We start from the raw sequence: 20,205 nt of genomic DNA, 5'->3' as shown, positions 1-20,205 counted from the left end.
TTCATAATCAATTTCGGGCCTTTGGGTAAAACCTTGTGCAACAAGTATTGTTTTATATCTCACAACTTCATTTTTCTCGTTTCTTTTGTGCACAAATACCCATTCATGTCCCACTGTTCATACTCTGTTTGGTGTATGGACTTCAGGTCCAATAACTTTTCGTTGAGTAAGAGAAATAAGCTCTTTATTTATTTCATCTTTCCATTTTGGTCAATATTTTCTATTCATACATTTCTCAATAGATTTAGGTTCAAGATCCTCATTTTCTTTATAATCACATGCGGAACATGATATGAAAATTTATCGTCGACTTCTGTCTTATGTTGGTTCCGTCTTATTTTTGTCATGACATAATTTATTGAGATCTCATCATTTTAATTTTTTTCAGGTACCCTATATTCTTTTGTTATGTCATTGGCTCTTCTAGAGCTTCATTAATCTTTTCAAGAGATATTGTTTTCTCTTTTTGACCATCAATTATATTTTTTCCCATTCCTTTTCAAGGATTTTTATCTTTAGAACAAGTTGTTCTTTCACGCTTCAGGCGTGGCTTAGATTCATTTGTAGTTGTATTTTTCCTTCTGGGATATCAATTCTAACTGGATCCTTATATTAGTACATGAGATTTTATTTTCCAACTTCTTTATTTCTTCCCCTAATGTTGGAAAATATGATTCATCAAAATAATAATCATCAAATATAGCTATAAATAAATCTCCGGTTGATGATTTTAAGTATTTTACTATAGATGGAGATTCATATCCAACATAAATTCTCATTCTTCTTTGAGGTAGAGAAATGAGTACATTAATTTCACATCTAAATGTCCTTAGATGGAAATATTTGGTTCCTGGCCGCAAACCATTTGAATAGGGGATAACTAATGATAACTGGTTGGCTTGATGCGTATAAGTGATGTTGCATGTAAAATTGCATGTCCCATGTCAATGTAGGAAGTTTAGAATGCATTAGTAATGGTCTTGCAATTAATTAAAGATGTTTGATTAACGACTCAGCTAAACCATTTTGTGTATGAACATATGCGACATGATGTTCAATAGTTATCTTAATCGACATGCAATAATCATTAAAAGCTTATGATGTAAATTCTCCAACATTATCAAGTCCAATTTTCATAATTGGGTAATCGGGAAAATGTACCCTTAGGCTGATTATTTATGCAAGTAATCTTGCAAAAACCAAATTACAACTAGACAACAAGCACACATGTGACCATCTAGTTGACTCATTAATTAAAACCATAAAATATCTAAATGGTCCACATGGTGGTTGAATTGGTCGACATATATCCCTTTGAAATCTTTCTTAAAACTATGACTTTCATACCCAACTTTGTTCAATGATGGATGGGAAATTAATTTTCCTTAAGAGCATATAACACAAGATAATTCATTAGCTTAAAAAATCTTCTGGTTTTTCAATGAATGATCACTTGAAGTTTCAATTATTTTGCGCATCATAATTTATCCGGGATGGCCCAACCGGTCATGTAAGGTATTATAATACCTTTTTTTATTTTCAATAGCATGAATCATTGTAATATTTGTATAGTACAATCAAGAGGACAATACATATAATTTTTCCAAAAAAAGTTTCATACCCGATATCGTTTTTGTAATGTTAAGATAATTTGTATTACTATTATTAGTTGTTTCAATATGATATCCATTAAACCGAATATCCTTAAAACTTAATAAATTTCTTGGTGATTTTAATGAAAATAATGCATCACCAATTGTAATTATTATCATTTGTGGTAATACTATATTCACTCTTCCGGAGCCTTCAATCTTGGTGATTTAGACGAAAATAATGCATCACTAATTTATAATTAGTGTCCCTTGTTGTAATATTATATTCGCTTTTCCGGAGCCTTCAATCATTTTTGCATTACCTGTTATTATATTAACATTTGCTTCTCTAATTGATAAGTAAGCAAAATACTTTTCATTATTAAAAATGTTATGTGTTATTGCAGTGTCTACAAGAAATATATCTTCATTATTTCTTTTGTGAATATCCATATTTCTTTTCAATAAATAAATAAAACATAAGAAACATTCGACTTAGAAAAATAAATTCATATTTTATTTCATTGATAAGATTGTGATGGCATCATTTCTCACAATATGAATATGACATAAAAACATAATAAATGACATGAAACAAAACTATTATCTATTATTTTTCCATCACCATCAATAGCACCACTTGTCCCTTCTGGGTAGACAAGATAATTCGCAACATTTATATTTTAGAGAATCTTCATAAAGATCAACAAAATGCTTTGATAAACGGCATGTACAAGACCAATGATCGGTCATTCCACATCAGTGACAAACATTTTCAACTTTCTTTCTTTTTTTCCTTCACCACTTTATCATTAGGATGTGGATTTTTGCTATTTTCCAACTTCTGGTGGTTGCTTGTAATCTTGTTATTTTTTATGATAATAAGCTCCATGACCTCGATTATACCCATGACTATTATGATTATATGATATTGCATTCACTTCAGGAAACGCACTAGAACCGGTCGGGATTGATTGATGATTTTTCATCAATAGTTCATAGTTTTATTCAGCCACAAGAAGAAATGAGATTAATTCATAATATATTCTTTTTAAATCTTTCTCACGATATTGCTACTGCAGGAGCATGTTGGTGGCATGGAAAGTAGAGAAAATTTTCTCTAGCATAACATAGTTTTCCATAGTGAAAATACTAATCAAAATAAAGACTTGTATGTTCAAGAATTGTTAGTTAATAAATTTCATAAAATAATTTGTAAGCATTGTACATGTAAACTTATAAAAAATACATACCTGAAAATAAATAATAAGAGCGATAAAGAGTTAGAGCTCTATGGTAGTGTCGTGTTGATAACGTGTTATAAGGTATGATTAAATAACAAGATAAATTATAAAGTAAAGAAAGACATGAGAGTAGAGAGAACTTTTATTCCAATATTTGTGATGAACTCATCAAAATTTACAATACATAATATTCACTATTTATACTAGACAAAGAAGATGAAAGGTGATGCATGATATGAATGTTCATTATAGTGGTGCATAACTACACTCATAAAACACATAATAATGTTTGCTATAATGTTCACTAATTATGGAGAGTAATGGGGGAATATGGAGAATCCAATAGTCATTCACTAAATAATAATTCATAACACACACACACATATATATATATATATATATATATATATATATTCATTTGTGAATATTATATATGTTCACATGCAGATATAATTCATATATGTCATTCACATATGAATTACAAACTTGGTTAGGACCTCAAAACAATGTTTTTTTTTTTCAAAAAAAATACATTATCATTTATGAATATTACATGTATTCATTTGTGAATATTACATGTATTTGCATGTGAAAATATTTTTTATATGTTATTCACATATGAATTACATATTTGCTCTGTATTTTTAAAAGACATACATTGATTCTCGTGTAAAGGCATATTCACTTATGAATATTACGTGATATATTTAGTTTATGCATTTCATTGAACAGTTAGTGTGCAAATAAATTAACTTATATAATTATGGTAAAAAAATTAACAATTGAAGCCAATAATTACAACACAAATCAAATCCTATCAGTAATCAGTAGGTTTAGATAAAAAAATTGTGATTTTTTTTATGAAAAACGAAGTTTTTCAAGCCTGAAAAGAGATTTAAAAAAAATCTTCAAATATATGGTTATGTTGATGCACTTTCGATTGTTATCTGTTTTTTGATATTGCTGAAGGTTCGATTGATGAAGTTTCGATGACTGGTGATCACAAAATGATGTGACATCGATAAATATGGATTATGTTTATCGATTTTGCTTGACATCAACGAAATTGGACAAGATTGAATCACGACTTACACTTAATAGTACGAATAAATGTTTTTGATGATGAATCACAACATTTTGATGACATAACGAAGATTTTTGATGAAGAATTCATGTTTTATGAAGTGTCGATGTTTTTTGATGATGAACAGGTGACGTTGATGTTTTTTTGATGAAAAACAGATGACGTTGATGAAGAACAGATGACGTTGATAGAAAATATATGATGTTGATGAAGAACAAAGGAACGATCCAGATGAATGAATAACATATTGTGTTGATGAAGAACAAATGAACGATTCAGAAAAACAACGTGTCTTTAATGACTTAATTTGCCACTCCTCACGCCCCATGCTTTTTGGTGGAATGACTTATTAGTCTTTTTATACGTAACTTACATGGCAATTTAATTATATATGATGCAAAATATTCTATCAAGCAAGAAGAAGGAAAGAGTAAGTATAGTGATCAATCATAACCATATAAATTATATTGATCTAGAATGTTATCTTTAATTTATACATAATAATAATAATGATAATAATAATAATAATAATTAAATTCATATATTAATATTAATTATGCGGTGTGGTGCGGTTTGAACCGCGATTTTATAACCATAAAACGCAAACCACACCGCATAATATGGTTTACAAAAATTATGAACCTCAAACTGCACCGCAAATGTTCAAAACCACATTATGCGGTGCGGGCAATTTGTACGATTTTTTGCATACCTCTAGTTCATATAATCGAAGTCAAATTGTTTATGCATTTGCAACCCCATCGCATGTAAACGAGAGGTAGAAGTATATTATGGTTCACATTTATGAGTGTAACATCCGGATTTTCAGGTATTATATTTGATCATTTATTTTTTTGAGTAAAAGGGAGGGACTCGACGAGTTGGGGCAATAGACTCGTCGAGTAGGATCGTTTGTGCTGAATGGATTAATGAACGGACTCGACGAGTCAGAATGGATGGACTCAACGAGTCCGCGTTGTTAAGAGAAACCCTAAATCTCAGGGCCTGAGCCCTATATAAAGGCCCTTATGGCCGTCATTTGTGGCCATTACTCCCATGAGAAACCCTAGAGAGCAGAGAGATCGTTTGTGGTGCAAGAGGAAGGCTAATTCACCATTTCTTGTGTGTTTTAGCAAGAAGAAAGGAGGTAGAACAAGCTAGGCGGGTTGAGGAGCTTGGATCCACTTCTATTTGGTCAGAGGAAGCTGTTGGAGGTAACAATCTGTGCCATTCTCGCTTTTATAATGATTCTAGTGAAATCTAGGGTTTTCTTTATGCCTCTTTAGTTGAATCTAGAGTATGTGAAGTCCCAAGACGAGTTGGTTCATAGATCTGGACCTTAAGAGGTCCAGAGAGTCCTTACCACTTTGCTTTATGCCATACCTTTTGAGTTATGAGCCTAGGAGGCCATTTTAGAGGTTATTTCACCAAAAGAAGCTTTGGGTGTGTTGCATGTGTACCAAGATTTGACCTTTACATGATTATCATGCTTGGGAAGGTCAGATATATAGATTAGAGAAGCAGATATGACCTTAGAAGGTTATTTGAGTGTGGCCATGGAAGCAACTCGCCGAGTTCATAAGTGGACTCGACGAGTCGAGTCGGGGTTGCCCCGCGATTCGTGACAGGAGGAACCCGTCGAGTGGAAGGATGACTCGACGAGCCAAGAGAGGCTAGAAGGGTTCAGAGGACCCGCATGGACTCGACGAGTCAGGTCAAAGTTTGACCGTTGACTTTCGTTGACCTTAGGGTTCTGGTCAAGACTGATTCAAGAGAGTTTAGGAAGGGTAGAATGGCCTTCTACCCAATCTTTAGAGATGAGACTATGAGAGAGTATTGATCGGGGATGTTATTTGAATGATAGGAGGAGGCTAGGTCGGGACGTTGAGCATGAGAGTTATCCGACTTCATTGAGGTGAGTCTTCTCACTATACTGTACCTGGAAGGGTACCTATGTGTGACCGAAAGGTCTTATATGCTATGAGATGTATGTGGTATATGATATGTGGTATGTATGCGTTATGTATGATAAGGACCGGAAGGTCAAGATGATATGGACCGGAAGGTCAAGAGGACATGGACCGGAAGGTCAGGAGATTACAGACCGGAAGGTCTACCGGGATTCGGGACGGAAGTCCCCTGAGACACTTGGACCGGAAGGTCCCATAGAGTTATGGCCTAGAAAGGCGTATGTGTTATATGTGATATTTTGGGGAACTCACTAAGCATTTATGCTTACAGTTGTTGTGTTATGTGTTTTAGGTACTAGCGAGGATCGCGAGAAGGCGCCGACATAATCTGTACACACTCCTAGAGATTATGTTTTGAGATTCTGGGAACTGTTTTTGTGATGATGACATTGGATACTTTATGTTTTGATATTGTTTTTGATGATTAAAAGTATGGTTTAAAAATGAAAATTTGTTTTGGAAATTCACGTTGTTACAATGAGTCTTACAACGCTTAGAAAGTCTACGGGTGTGTTCGACAAAACTAACTGGTAGCGTGTAGCTTGTAACGGGTAGTTTGTAGTTTGTAATGTTTTGTTAAACGCTACATGAAGTATCATTTGGATTTTAAGTTTTTTTTAAACTAAATGCTAGAAGTTTGTTGTGTCAAACGAGATTTTCTGTTCAAAATGGAGCGTTTTGTCAAAAGTTAAAAGCTAGAAGCTCTCAAGCACTCCCAAACGCTCCGTATCGAACACGCCATATGTAAAACCATTTTCTTTTCACTTTCCATATATATGTAATGACTTAAAAGACATTTAGCCACTTAATCAGCGTCTTACTTTGGTAATTAGTTTCTAATTCATTTGAAGTTTGTTTTGGACTTTAAATGCTAGAGCAAATATGCCACGAAGGAGAATATAAATGTATAACAATTTTTTATTTTTAGAATGTATAAAGCCGGTAATTTTGTTGAAAAAAATGGGAAAAATCCTATTTTTGGGAAATGGCCAAACCTACTTTTTTTTCACACATTTAACACCGTCATCATCGAACAAAACCAACAAATTAGCAAAATAGATCGTTGTAGCTATCCTATAACATATGTCCTAGAAGCATACTACAACGATCAAGTTAGATCATATCATTAGATAGAGGGAGTAGAGTTCGTTCTCCCAAATAAGAGAAAGATCTCTAATATACGAAGAGAATATTGTTTCGGTGGAAAAAATGGTAACTAGTAATGTGTGAACACCATGTCTAATTATAAGTAAGAGGTATATATTGCTCTCAACATCAAAAGATGAAGCTAGATATGGATATTTCGTCATCATTAACATAATAAATCTATGTTTTAACCACAAACATAATTTATAAGGTACTAATAGATTACGAAAAATCATGTTAATTATAAGAAGGACAATAATTTTATAGGTCTTGTTAAGTTTGATAATTATTATTTTGACAAGGGACATACTATCTCATGAACTTATGATTACAGTTATAATTCTTTCAGGAAAAATCAATGATCAATAACAGTTTATACAACCAACGATGTTATTTGATAAATCAAATCCGAAAAATAAAAAGATAGCCTAATAATTTGCTTTTAAGTATTTTATAAGTTTTATAACCTTTGTTTCCACTTGCCAATTATGTTTTTGCCAAATACTCAAAGTGAATTTACCAAAATACCCTTCCTCTTTGTGAAACAAAGAAGATGATTAGATTCATCAGCTCCACTATAAATAAACATTCTTTGTTGCCCAATACTTGAAAAAAAAAGCCCTAGTTTTAATTTTCCCATCACATCTCTTCTTCACCCCTCTTTCAATCTTCCCCCAAAAAGCCCCTTTTCAATAAATAAAATCCAAAGGGGCTAAAGAGAAGGAAAGACACAAAGACGAGGCCCCTCTACGCAGCACAAAAAACTGGTAATGTTTCTCCCCTTTGAAAATTCGTGACAAAATTCTTTGAATTTTTTCTTTTTTTCGTATCTTCTTCTGTTCAAAAAAACTTGAAATGTCTCTTCCACCCTCCCCTCTAGCCCTCTCTCTCTTCCCATCTGCGTTTCTTGAGAGAGAGAAAGGGCGGGGAGTTCAAAATCGTCTAAATTTTTTTCCTCCCTCGTTTCATCTCAAGCCCTAAAAACCAGATTTAAAACCCTTAGATTGTTAATTTGAACTTATTTGGGTGACTCTTTGTTTGTTTTTCACTTCATTTTTCTTTTTGTAGAATTTTGTTTAGTTCATGCAATCCTGTTTGATTTCTATACGATCTATTATACGCTTTGTTTAGATTTGTAAATGAACTCATCTGGGTAACTCCTTATTTTATTTTTCTGTAGAATTTTGTTTTGCTTCTCGTAATCCTGTTTTATTTCATACGATCTATTATTATACTGTCTGTTTAGGGTTTGAAAAACTTGAATAATGGCAGGGTGGTCAAAGCTAGCAGATGGGTCTGCATTAGATTGTTTTAGAACCCTAGAAGAGATTCACAAAATTGGGGTTTCTATAAAATGTGGTGAATTCGACACTAAGTTCACTAAATCATTCAATCAAATTGTTTCTAGGTTCTCAAAAGAGATCTGTCAAAATAATTGTTTCACACCCTTTCCCCCAATGCTTAGAGATGGTAAACCTATTGATTTGTTGACGCTTTATTTGTGTGTGAGAGAAAAAGGTGGATACGAGAGTGTTTCCAGATATGGGATTTGGGATTTGGTAGCAAAAGAAATCGGGTTCAATTCGAGTGATTCTGCATACTTGAAGGTGGTTTACTTAAAGTATCTCGAGTCATTGGAACAATGGTTTTGTAAAATTGTTAAAGATAAAGATTCAGTGAATAATTCAGACATGAATTTTGATCCTCGGAAATTCTTTTTGGATGTTGAGATGAAAGATTACAACGAGTTTGTTGATACAAGTGTGAAGAAAGAATCAGAAGTTATAGATTTGGAGAATATTGTTGAAAGATTTGATGTTGAAGAAAATGAGTCGAGTAAAAAGAGGAAAAGAGAAAGATATTTGCCATTGTTGGATTGGGTGAAAAGAGTGGCAAAAGACCCTTGTGACCCTGCAATTGGGATTATACCTGAAAGGAATAAATGGAAGGCTTATGGAGGTGAACATGTTTGGAAACAGGTTTTATCAGCTCGTGAAGCAAGACTTTTGCAACTTGATCTTGATTCCAAGGCTAAAGTTATATGGCAGGTATTTTTCGATTTAATTTTAATATTTTCTTGTTTTTGATATTAGCTTTGTATATAACATATCAATTTTGCTATTTGAATTTATGAAACTTTATTGTTTAATAAGGCAATTTACAGAGACGCCGTTATTGTGGTTTAACAACTTATTCTTTATTTTTATCCGATCAAAACCATATTAAGATTTTTTTTACATTTTCCAATTTAACCATTTTGAGTTGATATTATGTAATAATAGGTCATAATGGTTAATTTGGAAAATGTCTGAATTTTTATGGTTTGATTGGAAAAATAAAGTATTAGTGGTTAAGCAGAAAATATAATGGTTTTCTTTTTCCTGTAAACTGTCCTTTAAAGATTATATGATTAGCAAATTCTAAACTGGGAAAAAAAAGAAAAAGTATAGGTGGAATAAATGATCTGTTTGCCTTTTTCCACAATTACAAATTTATAAAGGGTGTTTGGTTGTGTTCTTTGGAACTTTTTTTTGTTATTAAGACATTGTATTTTGAAAAATCTAGCTAGTTATAGCATTGTACTTTTTATTGTTTTCTATTAGGATATTATATGTTGAAAGTTTTATCAAAATATAAACAACTAATAAAAGTAAATTATTATTTCTTACACTTAACCTTTTTGAATTATTGAATGTAATAGAACTTAGTGAAAATATCAAATAATCATAAGCAACAACTTTGCATTGATGTTGTGTAAGCATTAATATTCACATGTTTAATATTCCATGCGTTTTTTCTCATGATTTTACGGATTATTATTACTAGTTTAAATTAAGATAATGTTTTAAATTTTGTTAAATTGTTAAGAATAAGTTTTTTGTCATTGCTTTTATTTTTCTTTTAATCATTTTGTATAAAGCAGGGGTGCTTTTATCTGTCTTTGACAATTGACATTGATCATGACTAGAAGTGACATATAATAGATTGGCGTCTTCATTTTGTTTGATTTTTATAAATAATTAATGTATCTAATATAATCAAAATATTTATATCATTAAAATAAAAATTATGTATTTAATTACATGGTTCGTTTATTAAATATAATGTACTTATGTATGTAGGTAGTGTAATGCAAAACTGTAGTTGGTGAAAATAATTTTGGAAATTAGGCCTTAAATATAATGTACTTATTTTGTGCATTAATTACTAGGTTTTTAAAATTTGACTAACGTCTTTTTGATACAGTAATCTATTAGATTTTATTATCAGACAATGATGACAAAAAGAAATTATTCATGTATAATTAATTTCGAATTACAAATTGTAAATTTTCAATTATGTGTTATTTATTATTATATGTATTGTGTTTTAAATTATTAAAATAGCATTACTGTTCTAAATAAGTTAGAAACATAAAAATAAAATATAACATATATCATAAATTTATATCAGCTTAATTTATATTATAATATTACAAGTAACAAATGTTACAAAGTTGATTTTAACACCAAATTTTGTTGATTTTAACATCAAAATGGTCAATTTCAAAAAATATCTGGAACTGTTACAGTTTTGTTGGAAAAATAAAGTATTTCCGTAATTTTCACTATAATTCGTTTTTGTTCAACGCACATCCAAACATCCACATGGTTTAACAAAAGTATTTGACGTCTGTAAAATTCCTAAAATGCCCTTGTATCTTTTGCAGAAAAAAAATCATATGCATCCGGCAATGTACGAAGACCGAACAGAAAAGTCAACATCAAGATTCAGTCAAAGGCTCATTACAGCTAAAGAAACCCAATCAATCCCCCCTTCAAGAAAACCCCCAACACAAGATTCCCCTGAGTCATCTTCGGGCAGCCCGAGTGACCGTGACCGAGATGAAGAACATTCGTTCTACGGTTGCAACTTAAAGCGAAAACGCACCCCATTAGGCCGCTCATTTCAAGCCAAACTGCCCGAACTGCCCGAACCCGATTACTCACCCGACCCCAAATGGCTGGGCACCCAAATTTGGCCCTTACAAAAAGGCGAAACAAGAAGTAGTTTGCTCGAGCTTGACCGAATCGGAAAGGGCAGGCAAGATTCATGTGGCTGCCAGTTTCAAGGCTCGTTAGAATGCGTAAAGTTTCATATTTCCGAAAAAAGAAACCGAGGCAAACTCGAACTCGGGTCCGCTTTCTATAAATGGAAATTTAATGAGATGGGTGAAAATGTCGCGATAAGTTGGACACTAGATGAAGAGAAGAAGTTTGAGGAGATAATAAAATCGACTCCGTCTTCTACGGGCAGGAGTTTTTGGGATGAATTAAGGCGCAATTTTAAGAATAAAAGTATGCGGGCTATGGTGAGCTACTATTTCAATGTGTATCTTTTGAGGCGTAGGGCCCACCAGAATCGATCGGATCCAAACAATATAGATAGTGATGATGATGAGCTTGAGAAAATTGAGAATGAAGCAAACAAGAATGATATGGGTTCGATCTTGTGTTCCCCAAAGAAGGTGCATTTAAATGCTAGATGATGTTTTCTTAAATGTGTTTAGTGTAAGTTTGTTGTTTTTTTTTTGGCATGAATCTATGTGTTTTTTTGTTATAGAGATTTTGACTCAATTGAAAAGGGAAGAAAGAGGTTTTAAGTGTTTGAACTTTTATGGTTATTAATGTACATGGAAAGAGGTATTTGTGGTTTTGGTTAATTTGGTTTTTCACAAAAGTCTTTAGTTTATTTTGATGTATCTACATGAAGGTCTATGTTGCACCTAGGAACATATATGATATGCGTCTACTAGTTCTAATCTTCTTATTGGTATGTACAATTGGATATGTTTATAAAGGATAAGTACCAATACGTGACTTCAAATCCTGTATAGTGGTTACATGTGTTTGAATTGCTTCGTATCATTTATGACCTCATTTCGGAATTGTCTCTAGGCTATATGATATTTGTTTGGATTTTTATCAAGGTTGTTAGAAATATGAGTTTTAAAACTTGATTTAAGATAGCCAGAAAATATATGAATCTTAAAAGTTGTTCTTAGACGATCGATTTTTTGGATTTGGATAGTAAACCTTGAAAATTTAGGATTCATATCAAATGAGTCCACTTTCATAATGGGCATACATGGTATTTGTGCTATGTATTTTCATAATGGTCATACATGGTTAATCATGGTATTTCGATGGCTTTGACTATGAGAAAAGTAAATTGTGCGATCTCGTCTTGTCATTCTTGTAACGATGGGATGGATGAATCTAACAACATACTTGTCAATTGTCCGATTGCTAGAGGTGCGTTGGGTTGGATCCTGAATTGGTGTCAAATTTCTGATCAACAATTCAATTCGGTGGCTGAGTTGGTGGGTTTTGTTGCACAATGGGGGAGGTGTCCTAAGAAAAGAACGATTTTCATTGCTATCATTTACGGATTTCTTTGGTGCGGTTGGAAAGCTAGGAATGCGAAAGTCTTCGATAAGGTTAGGACGTCTTCGCTAAATTTGACGGATAATATAATCACCTTGGTGTTCAATTGGGTAAAATATAGAGGCAAGTTTGGTGATTGTAACTGATATGTTTGGAGTTGTAATCTTTTTGACATTTTGTAATTGTTTTTCTGCCCAACCTTGTTTCTTTAAAGGTTGGTGCTAATATATTTCCACCGTTTCAAAAAAATATATGAAGATTGTTGTTGCACGTTAGTTATTGTGTTTGTCCGTAGATTTAATTGTCAGGAAAAAAAGTGAAGAGTAGTTGCTAATTTGACTTGTCAAAGTGGTAATCAACAATTATTCTAAATGGTGTGTCATGAGGAAAAAAAGTGAAGAGTAGTTGCTAATTTGACTTGTCAAAGTGGTAATAAGGTCCAACAATTATTCTAAATGGTGTGTCATGATAGTGTCCAATAATACATATTGAAATTAATACATTATCGTAAATTAGGATATTGTGGATTATCTCAAATCTGATTTTATGTTATCCAAAACATTGTGATTGAAATTACATATTTTTGAAATCATATTATACATGATGATTGTGTTGTATTTGGTATGAAAGAAACAAAAAATTACAGTACAATTGATTATATATGAATCTGTGAGGTCACACCAAAAGAACATTACGATGGTTTAAAATAAATTTAAAGTACGGTTGGGATCAAATAACCCTACACTATGTGAAACATTTTTATCTTCTATTTCAAAATAACCAATAAAACTACAAAACCTGCAAGTTTTCGAAGTTATTAAATTTTTTTTTCTTGAAAAAAAACTTGCTTTTTACAACAAAAAAGCTTGCTAAAATTTGCTACGAATTTTCATGAATTAACGAGTCTCATTTAACGAGAATTGTGGTTTTTTTTTTGTAATAGATGGTAAGTGGAGTGGTTTTAGGGTAATATATGAGCTTTAAAAGTGAAATTGTAACATCCTGTTTCGAGACGTTCTTATTCTGGGATTTTGGACAATAAATTGATCAAGTAAAGTTATTGGGCTTCAAATGAATAGGTTTTAGACCCTATTGGATGTTGATAATATTTGTTATGCGATCCAAGCCCTTGGTTTGTGTTTTGTAGTCAAATGGTAAAATGAGAAAAGTGATGTTTTAGGTTTTTTTTTTTCATGAATTAAGGATTTTAGTTAGTTATGTTTTAAGTCAAAAGCAATTAGATAGAATTGTGGAGCTCTTCAATACATTTTCCGTGCATATAAAAAACACTGAAAACGGAGTTGAAACAAAGAAGTTATGACTGTTTGAAGTTGAAATGGAAACTGGGGGTTTTATCCTACACAGGGTGTAGGAAAGTTAGGCAGGGCGCAACTTGCTAAGTGTGGATCGCATTTCTAATGGGCTATGCATGGTGTAACTTAGGTTACGTAGGGCGTAATCGCGGCAGATCAAAACCCTAATTTTTCGGTTTTGAGCCCTATTTAAGGGCTCTAACTTATGAGAAACCCTCTTGTGACCAACCTTCATCACCTAAGATCATTCCTTGAGAAATCCTAGCCTTCTCTCACTTGTTTTGTGTAACATCCCGACTCCCATGTATAATATATAATTAAATTATATTCATTTTGTCAGGGCAACTCGACGAGTTGGAGGCCCCAACTCGAGTAGAGATTGAGATGGCCGCATGATTTTTAGGTGCTGTTTTTTTTTGTAAAAAAACATCTTCAAACCACTTTTTGTTTCGCAGTGTAGCACACGCGCAACACTTTCCCTCTCGCAACAGTTTGTTTTTTGGAAGACTTCAGACTACAAAACCTCTGCGCATGTGTTGCGTGGCGCAACACTTGAATTGCCTTTCAAACCTCTTCAACTTTCATTTTATCCAAGTGTTTTTTTTAGGATTTTGGTATAACTTATTTTTTTAACTTTTATTTTAGACAAAACTTCAAAAATGGTCCCTATGGTTTTCGAAAATATCAAGTTTAGTCCCTAAGTTCAAAAAACCTCACGGATCGTCCTTGTGGTTTCAAAACTTTAAACAGTTGGTCCTTCCGGCTAACTCCGTTACCATTTAGCCGTTAAGTCAGGGGCATTTTTGTCATTTCACTACACAGGGACCATTTATGAGGTTTTCAATTACTTTGTTTTTTAAAAATAAATAAATAAATAATATTTAATATTAAAGGGTCCCACCCACCCACCCTCTTCTCTCTCTCTCTCTCTCTCTCTCCAAAGAGCGTGGTTGCTGGGTACTTCCCTTTCAGTTGTTTCCCTTAAAAACCCAAACCAACATACGCCCCTCCCATTTGCTTCATTCTGGCATTCAATCGATCACCGACACAGAGAACCCTTCCTTTGTTCTTCTTTATCTTCGTTAATTGTATACCTCCACCATCTATTTCCTGAGAAAAAAATGGATGATGCTTCAACCCTAATCACATTCCAAGATTCGTAAGTATCCATATTGACGCCACCTTGATACAACCAGCGCTCGGGGAGTTTGTCTCCAACGAAGATGGTGGCGGTGATTATGGGGGTGGTGGAGTATCTTATGACGTGATGTGATGTGACAGGTAGGCGAGGCGGAGGCTTTGTCATTTGATGCGGAGGGGAGAGATGGGGAAGAACAAGGGAGATAATGAGATTTTAGATGAGAAATACATTGAAGAATTCAATCTACAAAACCCCTTTCATTTTCTTCAAATAGGTTCATTGCCTACTGTGCCCTCAATTTGTTGGGTTTCAAAACGAAAAATATGTTATGCTGGTTATAAAATCAAAATCCCAGGAAGGTAATGTTTGTATTTTGCTAGATTTCAAGATCAATTTTGATTTCTTCCATAAATATGTGTTTTGTTGGTTTTAAAATTGAAATCCCAGCAACTCAACATCCAGTTTAAGTGACTATGGTTTGCTTTTTTGTTCTCACCGATTGAAATCACCAGGGGCAAAATGGTCAAAAGTTTAATCTACTGCCTCTGTTGTTTACCTTGTTGAAGGATAGCAATTGAATCTCATTAAACACTGCATCTTGATGATTAAAAACTCTAGAGTTTTCCAACTAGAGCATATAACTATACAACATAAGGCTCCCAACAATTCTACTTTCAGACCCCTTTTTGGAGAAGTACAAAATATTCTCGCCATCTCAGAGATTGAAGATGATGGTTTCGACACTAGCTTACACTATTAACAAAACCAATTCCAGACCATATAACTAAACCTAGTTTCTGATCTCTTGCTAAACTCAAAGTATCTCAATGTTGTAGAAAAGAAAAGAAATAGGATGAAGAAAAGAAAAGGAAGAAGAAACACGAAGAAGACAAAAATCAAGAGGAAGAAAAGGGGTGGGTGTGGTGGGTTAGTGTTTTTATTTCTTTATTTTTTTTATTTGAGAGAGAGAGAGAGGGTGGGCGGGACCCTTGCATATTAAATATTATTTATTTATTTATTTTTAAAAAACAAAGTAATTGAAAACCTCATAAATGGTCCCTGTGTAGTGAAATGACAAAAATGCCCTTGACTTAACGGCTAAATGGTAACGGAGTTAGCTGGAAGGACCAACTGTTAAAAGTTTTGAAACCACAGGGACGATCCGTGAGGTTTTTTGAACTTAGGGACTAAACTTGATATTTTCAAAAACCATAGGGACCATTTTTGAAGTTTTGTCTTTATTTTATTTTTAAAAAACTTTGATTTTTTTAAAATTTTTATTTACGGATTTGATACAATTTCTCTTTATAGTTTCCACAAATTTATTTAACTTGATTTAAAAAAAAAAACTTTGATTTTTTTAATTTTTTTTACCGTTTCTGTTAATAATATTTTCAGTTTCAATTGCATCTTTTTTAACGTGTGTAATTTTTTACGAATTTCGTAGACATCGTTTGCAATACTTTTCTTAATTTTTTTATTATTTTCTTTTTTATGTTTTATAAAATTAATTTTTTTTCTAGAATAAAACTATTAGATTCTTTTATATTTTTTTAAGTTTTTTTTTTAAAAAAGTTTTATATATTTTTTTACATGTTCTTTTTAGTATTCTTTCAATGTTTTAAGAGTAGCATTATTAAAATTTCGGTGTTGAGAACTATTTTCAGTTTATAAAATTAGTTAATTTCAATTTCAATTTATTGCAGCAGTCTGTAGATGTTAAAAAACAAACATGTTTCTTATTATAGGTTGCACCCGTTTGTTCCACCTCTTCTGCTACAGAGGATTGCAGAGGTGGTCCACAGACTTCATGAATTTTCTCTTTGAAAAAACAAACAGCACCTTAGAGTCTACTGGACAAGTTGGGGGACTCGACCCAACTCGACGAGTAAGAGTTGAGTGTGAAAACCCTATTTGTAGGGTTTGCACCCTATTTAAAGGACCTTAAGTCCTTTACCCCGCCTCCCTCACCACCTTAACACGCTGGGTGAAACCCTAATTGAGTTATTTTCATCTCTCTGTGTGTGTGTAAGAGAGAGAGAGAGAGAGGCTAAAAGTGTGTGTTTTAGTGCATTATTGGAAGGAGTTTGAGGAGCAAAAGGCTTGGAACGAGAAAGAGCCCTTGGATCCAGTATTCTCTCAGTGTTAGCTGCCATTTGGAGGTAAAAAGCTATTACCTTGACCACTTATGTGTTAGAACTCTCCATTAGGGAGTTTATGGCCATTTCAATCTTCTCTATAAGTCCCTTAGTTGTTTGAGCATGCCTTGAAGATGAGACTTCAGATCTGGACAATATTAGGTCCCTTGGGCCTAAAGATTCTAGCTTTATCAAGCTTTGGCCAACTCTCATGCATTAAAACTTTGTTGATCTTTGGTTTGGCAACTTAGCCCTAGATACCATGCATGAATGTAAAGCTTGCAACTTTACGTGTTATTTCAGCCTTGGGAGGCTAGATCTAGAGTATGGGGCCTTAGTTCTGCTTAAAAACGTCTGAATGAGAGAATGGACTAAAGGGACTCGACGAGTTGGTTAGGGTTTTCCCCGATAGTCTGGACGCGTTACGAACTCGGCGAATTGGTGAGACAACTCGGCGAGTTGAGTTAGATTCCCAATTTTTCAGAGAAAGAAGGAACTCGACGAGTCACATAGATGCACTTGACGAGTTGGGTCAACATGGACTGTTGACTCGAGTGTTGACTTCCGTTGACTTTTAGGGTATGGTCAAGTTATGGATTATGGATCTACAGTGCTTACCTTTTCATATCAGAAGAAGCCAAAAGTGAACCTCTAGCAATCCCAAGAAATCAAGTTTCGAAGTTAGCTTGTGTCCGAGATATGATGAAGTTCCGAAGCCAGATCAATCCCGAGATCAAGATGTTCAGAAGTCAGAAGTATTACATGCATTTAATGCATTTTGTATTTTTTTCATGATGTAACAATTCATAGGATTAAAACGTGTGTATCTTTCAAGTGTAAGTTTGTCAAACACTGAGCTTTATCCGGTCCTTAGAATGTTTTGTACTATGTTCCTTCTTCACTATTTAAGGAGTGAATGTTTCATGAGTTGTAATAAAAGTATCAATCCAAGAAAAGCAATTATTCTCTTCACATCACTTTCAAATTTCCTTTAAGTCAAAGTTATTTCTTAACATTCTTCTTGTTCTTAAATTATATTTGCATTGATTATACTCATGTTTACTTCATTTATTACTTGAATACTTTGTTGATTGATTATCTTCAAGTCTTGAATGGTTTACCAGACTTGACTGTAACTACTTATTAGAAGCAAACATTGATCTTAAAAGTGTTAACTCTAGGTTTGAGTTTTCAAACCTTGTCCGCGCATAGATCGTGTTCTCTCACATACTCCCAACCCATTAAAGTTTTTATTTTTAAATAAACACAAACTAAAACTAAAAACATAGAAAACTAATTATTAAAAATATTAAAAACATACAAAACTAATATCAAAAAATATTTAAAAACATACAAACACATTTTGGTACAACATAGAGAGATAGAGAGAGAGAGAGAGAGAGTAGAGAGTCTAGGGGGAGAAATGGAGAGAGATACTGAAAATGGGTGAACTAACCCACTTTTCTTCCTTTTCTCAGTACCTCGCCTTGCTCATAGTCATCTTTAAAAGTATGTTGTTATTTTGACAAATTAGAAAGTTGTTAAACCTATCACAATAGTAACCTATATTAGAAAAAAGAAGTGTCAAATTATGAGATGTTTAACTATTGTTAATGTGTGTTTGTGTTGGGATTTAAACCCTAATTGTGATTTGATGAACAAGATGCAGAAAATAAGAACAAACACAAATATGAAGATATGTCGAATGATCACTCGATTTATTTAATTATGAGGAACAAATTACACTTTAAGAATAAGAATCTAACTCTACAAGAAACCTCACAACGTGGCGGCTACATTTTGCCTCACTCTTTACCCTAATAATGAATAATACATTACTATTTATAGGGAAAAGACAAGTCTTGGGCTTTTAACCTACACTTCATCAAGGGGGCCCCTTGCCATCATCCATTGAGTACTTTGAAACCCTACAATCTCCCCATCAATAGTATGGAATGGATGAAAATGCTTTAACTTCCAAAACAAGCATTTAGCAAATAAGAAAAGATCTCGCAACGAGGAATATTTGAAGCAATCCACGAACCTTGATTCTTCAATAGTCTTCAGTAATGGGTTCTAGGATATATATATATATATATATATATATATATATATATATATATATATATATATATATATAAACCAAGCACTGAAGTAATGTTTTTAAACTTCGTTTTCTAATGTAATCCCAAAGATCTTCAATAAAGCCAAACCCACCATAAAAACCCATTTCAGAATAAAGAAACAAAATCACTTCTTGTCTTTGAAGAACTCCCCCTCCAAGTGACAATGATCTTCAAATAAGCTAATGATATAAGCCACCAAAAATATCATGTAACATCCAAAATTTTAAGATTCGTAACGCCACTTGATCGAGAAAATACTAGAAGTCAGAGATATAACAAGGCCTTAGAAGAGCTCGATGAAGAACTGCTACCGTAAATGCTACTTCTTTGTAAAAGCTTTAGAAGAGCTCGATGAAGAGCTGCTACTGTAGAAGCTACCTTCATAATTCTACCACAAGCTTTATAAAAAATCTTCAAATTTGAAAAGTCACAAATCCAAATTCAAATGGCCATATCAAATTCTCCTCCGATTTATAATAAAAAACGTGATTATAAAACCTTCAAATGGTCATGAGAATTATCTTGAATGGATAAATAATTATTATGCTCGCCCGCGACAAAATAATATAAACAATGAAGTTTAAAATTCGAAAGAGTCGAAAAAATTTGACGTTATTGTGAAAAACGACTTTCCGAACCGCCAAGACTTGATGGAATCCTTATTTTTATGTTCACGAAAAAATATGTGCATTAAAGAATCTAAAACTGTTCACCAGCTGTAACATCCAAAATTCTGGTATGTCTTGAAACCCTAAGAAATGATAATTTTTGCATAATTGGTCCCTTAAGTACGCTGGGTGTACTGTCACACCCATGAACCAGACGGCGGAAACGTCTGAGGGCTCGCATGACTTAATTGAAATATCATCACAATGAATATACATGAAACATAACATAAACATCACCATGCATTAATACATTACAACTGACCTTGTTCACATCAAGTACATTGTCTAAATATTACATATCCATAACATAAATTGTTTGAGAGTTTTCAAAACATAACATCCTAACACACATGGTAT

At 33.1% G+C, this 20,205-nt stretch overlaps 1 protein-coding gene across 2 annotated transcripts; it reads left to right on the top strand.

Annotated features, from left to right (window-relative positions):
* The first annotated feature begins 7,662 nt into the window (after positions 1–7,662).
* LOC145094125 (AT-rich interactive domain-containing protein 1-like) lies at positions 7,663–11,738 on the top strand. 2 transcript variants are annotated; one of them, XM_079032410.1, is made up of 3 exons: positions 7,663–7,803; positions 8,309–9,084; positions 10,746–11,738. In XM_079032410.1, the coding sequence occupies exons 2-3, from the start codon at positions 8,494–8,496 to the stop codon at positions 11,562–11,564; spliced, it is 1,410 nt and encodes a 469-aa protein (XP_078888536.1). In that variant the 5' UTR covers positions 7,663–7,803; positions 8,309–8,493; the 3' UTR covers positions 11,565–11,738. The 2 variants fall into 2 exon arrangements, with proteins under 2 accessions (XP_078888536.1, XP_078888535.1); XM_079032409.1 differs by lacking the exon at positions 7,663–7,803 and having other exon boundaries at positions 7,811–9,084.
* Positions 11,739–20,205: the final 8,467 nt, after the last annotated feature.

The sequence above is a fragment of the Lactuca serriola genome, chromosome 3, assembly GCF_051521515.1.
Source record: "Lactuca serriola cultivar US96UC23 chromosome 3, Lser_US96UC23_V15, whole genome shotgun sequence".
NCBI lineage: Eukaryota > Viridiplantae > Streptophyta > Magnoliopsida > Asterales > Asteraceae > Lactuca > Lactuca serriola.
Note: the sequence above shows the minus strand (reverse complement) of the source record. Positions and strands in the feature narration are given on the sequence as shown.